The 14863-nt window shown below is 53.4% G+C and overlaps 1 protein-coding gene across 1 annotated transcript in view; it reads right to left on the reverse strand.

The window, feature by feature from the left end:
• LOC147123425 (NAD(P) transhydrogenase, mitochondrial-like) overlaps positions 1 to 14863 on the reverse strand; it is a 285712-nt gene that overhangs the window by 40861 nt on the left and 229988 nt on the right. Inside the window, exon 18 of the mRNA XM_085972697.1 lies at positions 14124 to 14205. Within this exon, the coding sequence (XP_085828823.1) occupies positions 14124 to 14205 (82 nt within the window). The remainder of the gene's footprint in view (positions 1 to 14123; positions 14206 to 14863) is intronic.

The raw sequence follows: 14863 nt of genomic DNA on the forward strand, positions 1-14863 counted from the left end.
TTAAATTCCCATCGGAGAGTGCACCCCTGCCAACACCCACCCACCCACCATCCTGAGTGGCAACCCTGCCCTTGCGGCCTCCCTCCTTCCCACCCCCCCTCTCTATCTCTCTTTGTCTCTCTCTGCCTATTTCTCTGAGGCACCTCAATTTCATCTCTTTTTATTAATTGCCAATTGAGCAGAGGGGAGAAGGCCCCTCTCCCTATTTCAATCAATAAGGGGAGAGGTGTGTCTTCATTTTAAACAGCTCCCTCTGCTCAAGAGGACCAAAAAATACCTGAGGCCATTAACACCTTCAGGCCTGTGACTTGGGGTGAGCGTAGCCCTTATAAAAACACCCCATAATGGCGACTGCATCTTCGCCGGTGGCGGGGCCAGCCAGGACTTATGCGGGCGTGGCAGCCACAGCCACAGCTGCTCCCCCTGCTTCTGCTGCCCCGTCACCTTTTAAACTTATGACAAAAAAGCTTGAGGTGAAGAGCTACACTCACCCGACTATGACCATTGAGGCCTGCGTTAAAGCCATGGCTGGGGTTGTCGGCCCCTCAGCCATCGTCGCGGCCTCAAAAATGTACTGGAAGGCTGTGTTCTTCCTGGGGTCGGAGCGGGCGGTGTCCCTGGCCGTTGCCAAGGGGCTCACTGTGGGCGGGACCTTCCTGCAGGTGGATCCTCTCGAGGCCACCGCGCAGAGGATCGTCATCTCGAATGTCCCGCCCTATGTTCCTGGTGAGCTCCTCCTCCCCCATTTATGCCAACTTGGGGAGGTGAGGTCGGGGATTACGCCCATCCCGCTCGGCTTCCGGGAAGCCAGCCTTCGCCACGTTTTCTCCTTCCGGCGCCAGCTGTTTATCCAGCTGGCGCGGGAGGACACCGACGGGGCGTTCATCGTCCACCACGAGGGGACAGCCTATCGCGTCTTCTGGACATCGGACGGTGTGCGGTGCCACGCCTGCAAGGAGGTGGGGCACATCTGGAAAAACTGCCCCGCTTCCAAGGCCGCCGGATCATCTCGTGCGGCCGAGGCTGGCGCCGCCGCCGCTCCTCCCCCCGGATCTGCCCGCGCGTCGGGAATATCTGATGCGCGGTCGACGTCGGGGGCCGATGCCATCAAGGCCTCCGGCGTGGGAGAAGGAGCGCGTCCGGCTGGAAAGAAGGCGTGGCGGAAAAATAAACACCTTAGGGCGGGTCCCCCCGTGGATGGCCAGCCCTTGCCCCTTGTGCCCCTTACACCCGCGCTCCTCGCGGAGTTAATCGGGGCAGACATGAGTGGGAGGGGCCTCGTGCCCGAGCCTGTGGCCGCAACCGCCACAGCGGTAACGCCAATACCTGAGGCCAGGCTCGGGCCCGAGGAACCCGACAAACCTGCTCCGCCGGAGGGAGCAGAGGAGGAGGCCTTTGCAGACATGGAGGTCTCCCTCGCTCCCTCCGTGCTAAAAAGGCGCGACCCCCTGGAAGAGGAGGAGGAAGGTCCCTCCGAGCAGGGGGAGTCGTCGCCCGCCGCGGGTACTGCGCCCCCCCCCCCCGCTGTCGTCATCACCAGCGATCGGCAGGGGTCGCCTGTCCCTCGGGAGGCTGAGGCAGATGTGTCTGTCCGGCACGTGACTCCCGGGGATGGGGACGAGACCCTGCCCGTGGGGGGGTCGCGGAACAACCCGCGGCTATTGACATTTTATCGGTGCCGTTACCCCTCGCCGGGTCGGGTGGCCTGGGGTCTGGGTCGGGCGAGCTGGAGGAAAATGAGCTCGCCCAATGCGGCCCGGACATCTCCCAGGGGCTGCTCGTCCCAGTGGAGGTTTTAATTGAAAACACCCCATCCGCTGGGTCGGAGGCTGGTGGCGGGGAGGAGGATGGCCCCCTGGCTGCGTCTCTGGTGCCGGACGTACTGGAGGAGCTGGGAATTGTTCTCTCCCCGGTTTCTCCGGTCGTTCTGGCATCTGAGGCGGGGGGGGGGGACTCTGAACCGCCGCCGTCTTCTGGCCCGGCGCCCCTAGAGGAGCCCAGGGAGGAATGCTCTGCCGCCGATCCTGGGGTGGGATCCGGGCAGAGGTGGGGCCGGCTGGTGCGGCTGTGCCGTTCGCTGCGCACTGCGCGGCGGACGGGTCGGCCGCTGGTGACGACCCCCTGGAGGAGGATGGGGACTCGGTGATGGGCACGGAGGACGATTTGGACTCCACCGTCCACGAGGCGCTGGATGACCTCGTGCCCCTCGCCGAGTCTCTCCTCATTCCCGTAAGGGAACTCCGGGACTTTATGGCCACGTGCCGGGGTCGGCAAAATAAGATCCGGCTGGCCCTCGACAGGTGGTCGGAGCTGGCGCTGCTCATCGTGTCCGCCCGCGCCGCCGTTAAAATCATGGGCGCGGACGAGGGCGTGGACCCGCTCGAGCTGCGTCGGCTCAGAACGTTTCTCACTGGGCTGCGGAGGAAGTGGCGGCTGACCAGCTGCTGCGCTCCCTCCCCCTGTTAGGTGTAGGTAGAGGTTGCACTATGCTTCTGACATGAAGATAACCATAGCCAGCCTCAACATCAACGGCAACAGGGAGGCGCGCCGCAGATTCAACAACTTCTCGGTCCTTCGGGACGGGTAGTATGCGGTGTGTTTCCTGGAAGAAACCCACACCGTTTCGGGAGACGAAGCCACATGGCTCCTGGAGTGGCAAGGAGGGGTCAGCATGAGTCACTTCTCCAACAATTCTAGCGGGGTGGCTATCTTGCTGGCCCCGCATTTTCAGCCGGAGATCTTGGGGGTCAAGGAGCACGTGCCAGGCCGCTTGCTCCAGGTCACTGTTCGCCTGGGGGGCGTGCCGCTCCATCTAGTGAATGTGTACGCCCCTCAGACCGGTGCGCAGCAAGTGCGCTTCTTCGAAGAAGTGTCCGCTCTTTTGGGCTCCGTCGACACGGGCGAGTGCGTCATCCTCAGGGGGAATTTAACTGCACCCTCGAGGCGAGGGACCGTTCGGGTCCCCCGCGAATCCCGGCGGCGATGGAGAAGTTGAGGGACCTGGTCGGGTCCTTCGACTTGGTGGACGTCTGGCGAAATCTCCACCCCAACTCCAGCGCCTTCACTAGCGCGAGGTCTGGGGGAGGAAGGTCCAGAATCAACCGCCTCTACATTTCCCGGGCGTACGTCTCCTGCGTTTGCCATGCATGGACCACCACCTGGTGTGGGCGGAGCTCACTCCGCTGCGCGCGCGCGGGGGGTCCGCGTACTGGCATTTTAACAACCTGCTGCTGGAGGACGCGCGGTTCCGGGATTCGTTTCGTCGGTTCTGGGCCGACTGGAGAAGGAAGCGGGGGGGCTTCCCCTCCTTGAGGCTATGGTGGGACGTGGGCAAGGCTCACATCCGTCTCTTCTGTCAGGAGTACGCGAAGGGGTCGACCAAGAGGCGGGAGGCCTGGGTCGGGCGGTTGGAGAAGGAGGTGCTCGACCTGGAGTCCCGTCTCGGTCAGGTCGTCGAGGACCCAGCCCTGCGGAAGGTGTACGAAGAGAACAAGGGCGCGCTGAAGGACCTGCAGCTCGTCGGGTCCCAAGGCGCGTACGTGAGGTCGCGGATCCAGCTCCTGCGGGACCTGGACCGCGGCTCCCCCTTCTTCTACTCGCTGGAAAAAAGACGGGGGGTCTGTAAGCAGCTCTTGGGGCTGCTGACCGACGACGGATCACTGGTCTCGGATCCGGAGGGAATCAGCGCGGAGACCCGCGCCTATTACGGGGCTCTGTTCTCTCCGGATCTGTCCAGCGAGGATGCGCGCAGAGTTTTGTAGCAGGACCTGCCGAAGGCCAGCCCGGAGGGCGCCGAAAAATTGGACGCTCCGCTAAGCCTGGCGGAGCTGACCGGCGCCCTCCGCCAGCTCTCTAGGGGAAAGTCCCCGGGGCTGGACGGGCTGACCGTGGAGTTCCACAGGGCGTTCTGGGACGCCTTGGGGGGCGACTACGCGCGGGTCCTGGGGGAAAGTTTGGCGACCGGGGAGATGCCCCTCGCTTGGCGCAGGGCGGTCATTGTCCTGCTGCCTAAGAAGGGCGATCTCCGCCTCGTTAAGAACTGGCGCCCGGTCTCCCTCCTCAGCACGGACTATAAAATCTTTGCCAGGGCCACGTCTGCTCGCCTTGGCACCGTGCTGGCCCACATGATCCACCCCGACCAGTCCTACACGGTCCCGGGCCGGACCATCCACGATAACATCCATCTGGTCCGGGACCTGGTCCACCATTCCCAGAGGGCTGGTCTGTCGGTCGCCTTCCATTCCCTGGATCAGGAGAAGGCGTTCGACAGGATCACGAGTATCTCTTCGGGACTCTGCACGCATTCGGGTTTGGGACGCATTTCGTCGCCCGGATCCGACTTCTGTACGCCGCCGCAGAGTGTCTGATTAAAGTTAACGGGTCCTTGACGGCGCCCCTTCGCTTCGGGAGGGGGGTGCGTCAGGGATGCCCCATGTCCGGTCAGTTATACGCCATTTGCGTGGAGCCTTTCCTGCGCCTCTTGCGGAAGAGGTTGACGGGACTGGCTCTGCAAGGGCCGGGCGTGGAGGTGGTCCTCTCGGCTTACGCCGATGACATGCTCCTCACGGTCACGGATCCCGCTGACTTGCGGAGGATGCGGGAATGCCAGCAGATTTACTCGGACGCATCCTCCGCCAAGATCAACTGGGAGAAATGTTCCGGACTCCTGGTGGGTCAGTGGCAGGTGGACTCCCTGCCGGAGGAGTTCAGGCCTTTCGCCTGGAGCACCACGCACCTCCTCTATTTGGGAGTCTACCTCAGCCCTGCCGAGGACGCCTGGCCGGCGAACTGGCAAGAGCTGGAGGCCAAAGTCACCGCTCGCCTAGGACGCTGGACAGGACTGCTCCGAGTGTTGTCCCACAGGGGTCGAGCACTGGTCATAAACCAGCTGGTGGCCGCCATGTTGTGGTACCGGTTGGTCACTTTGATCCCTCCCCCTGCGTTTGTCGCCAAGATGCAGAAGAAGCTCATCAACTTCTTCTGGGACAAAAGGAAGCACTGGGACTCTGCCGCGGTTCTGTGTCTCCTGCTTAGGGAGGGCGGTAAGGCGCTGGTGTGCCTTCGCACCCAGGCTGCGACTTTCCGTCTTCAGACGCTGCAGAGATACCTGTACGTCGAGAATCCTCCGAGATGGTGTGCACTGGCGACGTTTTTCTTCCGCCAGCTGCACGGCCTCAATTACGACACGCAGCTCCTGTTCGCGAAAGTGGGCGGCAGGCGTGCCGGCCTGCGGGAGCTGCCTGTCTTCTACCAGGAACTGCTATGGGTTTGGAACTACATCACTTCCAGGCGGAGCTCTCCCCCGTCAGGAGCGGCGGCTCTCCTTCGGGAGCCGCTGCTCAGGAATCCGCACCTCCACGAACGCGGGTTTAGGCGGCTGGCGGAGGGCAGGGCTGTGCCTGGCAAGGTGACCAGAGTCGGGGACCTGCTCGATGGCGGAGGAGCGGGTTGGATGGCGCCGGAGGAGCTGGCGCGGCGCCTGTCCTGGGCCAAAGTCCGGCTCGCGGTCGAAGCCATCGAATCGGTGAAAGCGGCACTGGGCCCCGACTCCACTAGGTGTATCGAGGCGGCTCAAGCACGTGGGGCGATCCCGTCCGAGCTTACCCCCGTTCGGACGGAATTCCTCATCGGCGCCCGGCCCCAAAACTCCCCTCGGGAACCGGCGCCTCACAATTTGAGCCGTCTCGAGGAAATACCCTCCGTGCCTTTTCATTCCGCGCGGAGGGGTTTCCTGTACGGGCTGTTCCTGCACGCTCTCCACTTTGCCATCTTCGTCTACCGTCCGGACACGCCTTGGCGTGGCGTCTTGCCGACTGGCGGTGGCGGAGGTCCCCAATGGAGGGCTCTCTACGCGGGAGTCCTCCCTTGTTCCATCGGGGACTTGGCCTGGAGGGTGTTGCACGGAGCGGTCCCGTGCAACAAGGTTTTGAGTAGGTTCACGGACTCCCAGGCCGCCTGCGTTTTTTGCGGCCTGGATGAGTCCGTGTTTCACGTTTATATGGAGTGTGAGAGGTTGCAGCCCCTCTTTCACTACTTGAAGGGGCTGCTCCTCAATTTTTGGTTGCACTTCAGTCCCACGCTCTTGATCTAAGCGGACAGGTTGGAGGACCTCCTTGTGGGCCTGCTCCTGGGCCTGGCTAAAAGAGCCATCAATTGGTCCAGGCAGCGGGCGGTCGAGGGGGTCGTCCAGCCGGATTGCCTGCCTCTCTTCCGCGACCATGTTCGCGCCCGGGTGGCCCTGGAGATGGAGCACGCGGTGTCCGCCGGCGCGCTTGAGTATTTCCGCGACCGGTGGGCGCCGCGGGGACTGGAGTGCATTATCAACCCGGAAAACCAAATTTTAATTTGATTTGTTAAGTTTTAGTTGAACTTTTGTTTATTTACAGTCCAATTGGGTTTTTTTTGGGTCCAAACAAAAAGAGTACCCTCTGTTCAGTAAATACCTGTTATTATTGTTCTCCTGCAGTCCGTGTATTATTTATATACTCGGACACTACACCTATGACTTGGGTTTACACTTACAGAAGCCTTGGTCTGTTTTTATTAATCAATGTATTTGCATTGAATTTCCAAATGTTTAATAAAGTATGTTTGGGCAGACATTAGTTTGGCTAACAGAAGTAATGCAGAGCTCCCTAATTTTTTTTCATTCATTCACGGGATGTGCGTGTCGCTGGAAAGGCCAGCATTTATTGCCCATCCCTAATTTCCCTTGAGAAGGTGCTGAGCCGTCTTCTTGAACCACGCAGACCGTGTGGTGAAGGTACTCCCACAGTGCTGTTAGGGAGGGATTGCCAGGATTTTGACTCAGCGACGATGAAGGAACGACGATACATTTGCAAGTCAGGACGATGTGTGATGTGGAGGAGAACTTGGAGGTGGTGGTGTTCCCAGTGCCTGCTGTCCTTGTCCTTCTAGGTGGAAGAGGTCGCGGGTTTGGGAGCTGCTGACGAAGAAGCCTTGGTGAGTTGCTGCAGTGCATCTTGCAGATGGTACACACTGCAGCCATGGTACGGTAGAGGGAGTGAATGTTTAAGGTGGTGGATGGGATGCCAATCAAGCGGGCTGCTTTGTTCTGGATGGTATCGAGCTTCTTGAGTGTTGTTGGAGCTGCACTCATCCAGGCAAGTGGAGTATTCCATCACACTCCTGACTTGTGCCTTGTAGACGGTGGGAAGGCTTTGGGGAGTCAGGAGGTGAGACACTCGCCGCTGAATACCCAGCCTCTGACCTGCTCTTGTTGCCACAGTATTTATGTGGCTGGTCCAGTTACGTTTCTGGTCAATGGTGACCCCCAGGATATTGATGGTGGGGGAGTCGGCAATGGTAATGTCGTTGAATGTTAAGGGGAGATGGTTAGAATTTCTCATGTTGGAGATAGTCATTGCCTGGCACTTCTGTGGCGCAAATGTTACCTGCCACTTATCAGCCCAAACCTGAACGTCATCCAGGTCTTGTTGTATGCGGGTGTGGACTGCTTCATTATCTGAGGAGTTGTGAATGGCACTGAACACTGTGCAGTCATCAGCAATCATCCCCATTTCTGACCTTATGTTGGAGCGGAGGTCATTGATGAAGCAGCTGAAAATGGTTGGGCCTAGGACACTGCCCTGAGGAACTCCTGCAGTGATGTCCTGGGGCTGAGATGATTGGCCTTCAACCACCACAACCATCTTCCTTTGTCCTAGGTATGACTCCAGCCAGTGGAGGGGTTTCCCCCCCGATTCCCACGGACTTCAATTTTACTAGGGCTCCTTGATGCCACACGCGGTCAAATGCTGCCTTGATGTCAAGGGCAGTCACTCTCACCTCACCAAGGAATTCAGCTCGTTTGTCCATGTTTGGACCAAGGCTGTAATGAGGTCTAGAGCCGAGTGGTCCTGGTGGAACCCAAACTGAGCATTGGTGAGCAGGTTATTGGTGAGTAAGTGTTGCTTGATAGCACTGTCGACATCCTCTTCTATCACTTTGCTGATGTTAGAGAGTAGGCTGATGGGGCGGTAATTGGCCAGATTGGATTTGTCCTGTTTTTTTGTAGACAGGACATACCTGGGCAATTTTCCACATTGTTGGGTAGATGCCAGTGTTGTAGCTGTACTGGAACAGCTTGGCTAGAGGTGCAGCTAGTTCTGGAGCACGTCTTCAACACTGCAGCCGGGATGTTGTCGGGGCCCATATCCTTTGCTGTATCCAGTGCGCTCAGCCGTTTCTTGATATCACATCGAGTGAATCAAATTGGCTGAAGACTGGCTTCTGTGATGGTGGGGACCTCAGGAGGAGGCCGATATGGATCATCTACTCGGCACTTCTGGCTGAAGATGGTTGCAAATGCTTCAGCCTTGTCTTTTGACCTCACGTGCTGTGCTCCGCCATCATTGAGGATGGGGATGTTCATGGAACCGCCTCCTCCAGTCAGTTGTTTAATTGTCCACCACCATTCACGACTGGATGTGGCAGGACTGCAGAGTTTGATGTGATCCGTTGATTGTGGGATCGCTTAGCTCTGTCTATAGCATGCTGCTTCCGTTGTTTAGCGTGCATGTAGTCCTGTGTTGTAGCTTCCCCAGGTTGGCACCTCATTTTTAGGAATGCCTGGTGTTGCTCCTGACATGCTCTTCTACACTCCTCATTGAACCAGGGTTGGTCCCCTGGCTTGATGGTAATGGGAGAGTGAGGGATATGCCGGGCCATCAGGTTACAGATTGTGGTGGAATACAATTCTGCTGTTGCTGATGGCCCACAGCGCCTCATGGATGCCCAGTTTTGAGCTGCTAGGTCTGTTCTGAATCTATCCCATTTAGCACGGTGGTAGTGCCATACAACACGATGGAGGGTGTCCTCAGTGTGAAGACGGGACTTTGTCTCCACAAGGACTGTGCGGTGGTCACTCCTACCAATACTGTCAAGGACAGATGCATCTGTGACAGCCTGACATAGTCATACTCACAGAATCATCCCTTTCAGCCAATGTCCCAGACTCCTCCATCACCATTCCTGGGTATGTCCTGTCTCACCAGCAGGACAGACCCACCCGATGTGGTGGCACAGTGGTATACAGTCAGGAGGGAGTGGCCCTGGGAGTCCTCAACATTGACTCTTAACTGCCCTCTGAAATGGCCTAGCAAGCCACTTCTGAATCATAGAGGTGAGTGTGCTACCAATTGAGCCAAACTGACACTACCGTAAATATACTGACATTACTGAAATTATGTTAACTTCATTTTTCTGAGCACAGTGAAATATCACTGAGCTATTTTCATACAGTAAAAATACATTCAGGCATTCCATTTGGCTCGGGTAATTATTTGCATGGTGCTCACTCTTTGATGGATTTTAGTGTACCCTCCTTGCCTTCACAATGGGATAACTGCCAAAAAATCAGAGTTGCAATAATTAGGACAACCCAAGAGATTTGTAGCACTGGTGGCCGAGTTAGAGGACTGTGGCTAACTCAGGAGCTTAGATGACACCATGGAATCGATTTTTCACCCTGGGCAGACATTGGGCGGTGCAATTGTGCCACTCGCCTGATCTCCTCGGCATGAGGCCCGAACCATTTTGAGTGCCAGGCTTCATTAACATTTGATCGGCAGACTATGAGTGTTGAACCAGAGCTCACAGGCAGCTTGCCGATCGGGGTGGGCAGGAAATCCAGTGGCTCATCCATGGTGACCACTCCCCTTACACCCCTTGAAGAATTGACATTTTTAAAGTAGAATTTTAAGCCCCATTTTCCCAAGATCAGCAAAAATGGCCTTAAGCTGACAACTCAGTAGGCTGAATTCCCTGACAGGAGGCCCTCTACCGAATTTAAGTTGTCTACTGACACAAGAAAATCTTGCCCAGAGGGCTTGGCCTGCAGCCTGGGGAATGGAACATTCAACGAGGCAGTAGCTCTTAAAGGGCTGCAGCTTGCCTTAAAAGTGCATGTTGTGGTGGTGACAGAAAAGTGGACTAATTGTTCACAGTGTTGCAGCAGAGACATGTGGCCAGCAATGTTACTTTTGATGCTGAAGGGTTAGAGGTCTTTCTGCAGGAGGTGCACCAAAGGAGGGGTTAATCGCCACCCTTCAGTAAAAACATAGCTGCAAGCTGCATGGGGAGAGATCACCAGCTGAATCAATGCAGTCACTGAGTCCCTCATACCCAGCTCCAAAAGGAGAATGTTTATTGGCGTCAGGAGGTAAAGGTATCTGTATTCCTCAATTGTGGACACCTTTCTGGTGGGGCCTGAGAAACAATGGCAAAAACCTAAGTTGCAAAATCTTATATTATCTGGGAGGTATTATTTTAAGCACTGAACACAACCATTGCCTTTTTGTACAGACTCTTTCATTGTGTCCAAGCCGCACAGCACACTCTTCTTAAAGACGGAGGTAGCAGCTGCGGAACAGCAAACAGGCGCAAAGATGTCTAGCGGGTTTCTCAGTGGTGTCAGCCATCATGGATACAGCATGTGGGAGAAAACGTATTAAACATTAAGGCATGCTGGGATACTTGACCACTTTACTAATTGAACAAAGGACACTAAACTAGTTAAAACTAAAAGAACTGCTGACTGCCATAATGAAGTCAAGCTGACCTTTTGGCTTAGGACATCTGGTGATAAAATGTGAACATGTTAATCTGTTTCTTGAGAACAATGGAACCTATGAAACCTTATGTTGAAATGTAATGTAAGCTAATCACCTGAAGTTGTTTACCTTGCTGTATAACTATGAGCGCTGTACATTAGTCATTTAGAGTGCTGGTGGGCAGTAGGGACTGCTGCAGACTCTCCGTGATATCACGTAATAAATTGCTAAAGCGAACCTCGAAGTCTCCGTCTGATAGTTAATTTCCTCGACACAGCAGATAGCTATGTTCTCCTAACAGCCATCATGTACTGTTTCTACTCCTTTAAAGACTATATATGCTTCTTACTAATGGCCTTAATATGCATACTGAAATTTCTGTCGTCAGATACCAGCTGTTCAGTAATTAAGTGCAGACCTTCTGTGTTCATATAAGCTGTGAGGATGCGAGTAGCCCTGATGCCGATATCGGTGCCACCTTCAATGCCTTGGATTCAAGGGACCCCTGTCAGTCACACTTTGTTTCCACAGGTGTTGACCCTTGCAAACATAGGGTTTGTATTTTGCTTGATACATTTGTGTACTGTAGATTGCCTAATGAGTCAAATATTCCTCAGGATGGCTTGGACGGATCCAGTAGCAAAGCTTTGGGGGAGAAATTCCCCTCGAGGGCCATCTGGGGCGCTAAGTCAAAAATGTTTGAAAAGTTAGCGTCAGGCGCTAACCTTTTCAAACATTTGAGAAATTCCCATTTTTTGCTCCAAGAGGGAAGTGGAGCGCTAAATAAAGCGTCAAGCGCTCCACTTGCTTCTTGGAGCGCAAGAGGCGGGGAATGTCCCGATCCGGGGTGGTGTGCTCAGCAGCGCCGCGCGTGCATTACAGGAGCTCTTCCCTCAATTAAACGGAAGGGTCCCCCGCTGCGAGCTCTGCATTAATTTTTTTGGCATCTGCTGGAGCACCGGGGTGCAGGAGTGCCGCGCAATCAAGCTGAGTGCCGGGAAAAAAAATTTTAAATCGCATTTTTTTCATGTCGGCCGGCCACCGCGCCTTTAAATGGCGCCCCCAGCGAGCGGCCGGCCTCACTGTTCGCGACATCTGCAGCAGTCGGTAGCATCACCCGGTGCTGCTGCGGGGCACGAGGGGGAATTTTTCTCCCGAGGAGCTACCGGGACGCTGCGCCCGGAGGTGACGTCATGATCTCCGGGACCGGACGATCGGGGCGAAACCCGGTAGGGCCGCCGCTACGCCGTTAGCGCCTCATGGGGGGGGGGGGCAAAAAGACATTTGCGCCCCGTTAGCACCTCCAATTTCGCCCCCTTAATTTCTGCAGGAAGAGCTGTCCTATTCCAAATGTTGTTTGCAAGTCATCCTGCAGCAAATGCCACAACGCTGTCACAGGCTGTCTTGTGAAGTAGTGACAGTGAAGACAGGAGTCCGCTGACATCTCCAGGTATGTTTGCAGAGGTCTATAAATGTTGGCCCTGGGGTAGTGACAGATGCACATAAAATGTTTCACCTGCATTTCTTGACCCCTCATAAACTCTGCTCCCTTATCTCCATCCTGCAACATATTTGTAACCGCCAAAGGAATATCTCTCTGAATGGCGCAAATTAAATGGCAGCAGCAACGAAGAATAATGAAGGAGCGCATTGTCAAGACAGAAATGGTGGACTTCCCGGCAAAACCACCTCATACACGCAGCAAGATATCATAAAAAATCCCAAACAATTCTACCAGCTGAGAACTGTCAACTGCCTTCAAGAAGGCTATTTCTGGCCAGGTTCCAGGAATCCTCCATGCAGTAAATTTAATTGAGCAAGTGGCACATGAAACCCGCTTTGAATATTATTGCCATTTTCACGAGGCCTGCACAGAAAAACTGCTGCATGTAGAAAATTGCATGCCTCAGAAAATGAGGGCTTTATTGCTCAGATCAATGATTCTGAGACTAATTTACTTAATACCACAGAGACACTAGAAGTAATTTTATCATATAATCACTGTTTTCATCAATAAGAGAACATCTGCATCTCTCTGATCTACTGGGTTTATTGGGATATTTTTAATACTTAGCAGATTAGAAGATTTAATAAACAAAATCAGCAGGAGCATGGTAATCCCATCTGAATTCATCTAATGAGTTAGAGATGTACAGTGGCCTGAAAACATTCCACAAAGTTGTCTGGAACAGTAAACATGACAGCACGGGTACTTTTTAGCATAACTGTCCTTCCATAGACTGACAAAACACAACACCAGGGCTCTGCCATAGCATTAGCAGGAGGCCTGGGAACCCCCCAAAAAACTGCACTAACAACCGCTTTCAGCCGGTTCTCCAGGGGTTCCGACAGTCTCCCACCAAAGTTACAGCAGAAGATGAGGGGTGGGGACTCCCGCAGAATTCCAGCACCAATGTGTTCCACGATGATCATGGAAACTCTGTGGGAGTAATTAATGCTGCGTGCAGCTTTGCCCAAACACCTTACCAAAGATTTATTTCTGTTTAATTAAATGTCTTGTATCTAGCACGAATGTATAGCATGTGGGAAATGTTTGTCACACTTTAAAGCGCCACGCTTGCAAAGTGTTCATCAGACTAGCACCTGACTGTAACCATAGTGATCCACTAATATAAACAAGTAGGAAAAGCTACCAAATAAGAACCAGCCAACCCACACAAAACCAACCAAATAGTTCAACAATTTTTCAAAGCTACCAACTAGGAGCCAGCAGCTACCAAGACTTGATGAACTAGGGCTCTTCTGAGTCAGAAGGTTGTGGGTTCAAGTTCCACTCCAGAGACTTGAGCACAGAAATCTAGGCTGACACTCCAGTGCAGTACTGAGGGAGTGCTTCACTGTCGGAGATGCCGTCTTTCGGATGAGACGTTAAACCACCTGCTCTCTCAGTTGGGCATAAAAGAGCCCATGGCACTATTACGAAGAAGAGCAGGGGAGTTCTCCCCAGTGTCCTGGCCAATATTTATCCCTCAATTAACATCACTAAAAACAGATTATCTGGTCATTATCACATTGTTGTTTGTGAGAACTTGCTGTGCGCAAATTGTCTGCCGAGTTTCCTACATTACAACAGTGACTACACTTCAAAAGTACTTCATTGGCTGCAAAGCGCTTTGGGATGTATGGTGGTTGTGAAAGGCGCTATATAAATGCAAGTCTTTCTTTTTTCAAAAGGAGATGTCTTCTCTGGATACTTAATGCAATAGGACACAGATTCAAGGTTATGAAGGGCAAATTTAGGACAGACATCAGGAAGTATTTGTTTGCATAGAATGTGATCAACAGTTGGACGGTGTTTTCCAGCATTTCTGAGGCTCTTCTGCTGACATTATGGGATGAGCAGGAGACCCCCGTGGAAATTCGCCCGCAGTTGTAACTCACACACAATGCTGTCCGCCCACACCCACCACCAACGACAAAGAAATCAAGAATATAGTGTGCTGCCTGCTACAGACACGTGGATTGATAGTCCAGGAGGTGATTACACAGCTAAACCCATAAACCGAATGTATTGTGGAGGGTACATACCGGACTTTCTTTCCTTGGTTTATAAGCATTTTGACGAGTTCAGCAATGGGGTACTGAGCCTTAGCAACACAAAGACCATATCCTGTAAAAGGTATAAAAAAAGTTACAAGTTCACAAAATATTGTAACAGAATTCTTCACCTGGGTATTATTCCACAATTGCATTTTCACACAGGGCTTAACTTCAAGATTTGTAGTTTTAAAGTCAATAAAATTAAGCAGCTAATGAAATTCTGGAATATTATTTTAAAAGTATATATTCATAACAGAACCACTATTTAATCCCAATGAAGCTACAGAATTATACAGTAAATATATATTTGGTAGATGTATTGCATCTGATCTTCATTCATTTTTTTCTCTTCCCATCTCCTTCGGTCTCACATTCATATCTGGGAAAGTAATGGAGTCTATCATCAGGAACAAACCTTACAAGTGTCTGTATGAAATAATCTAGTTCTAATAATCAACAGCTTCAGAAGGGGATGATCCTGCCTGACCAACCACTTTTCTGAGGAAGTGGCACCCCAAGTAGGCACTGTCCAAAAGGCCTTTGATAAAGTTCCTTATGAAAAGCTACTAACGAAACTGCAAACAGTCGTAATTCAAGGTGAAACCTAGATGTTGATAAGCAACTGGTTGAAGGAAGGGAAGCAGTGGGGACTTATTGGGGAAGTAATGTCAAGGTGAAGGTGGTGGGAGGGAAAAGGGAGTGAGAGTGAATGCCCCAGGGATCAGTGA

The sequence above is a fragment of the Somniosus microcephalus genome, chromosome 2 (assembly GCF_052327205.1).
Source record: "Somniosus microcephalus isolate GS21.2 chromosome 2, FLI_Smic_1.0, whole genome shotgun sequence".
Lineage (NCBI taxonomy): Eukaryota > Metazoa > Chordata > Chondrichthyes > Squaliformes > Somniosidae > Somniosus > Somniosus microcephalus.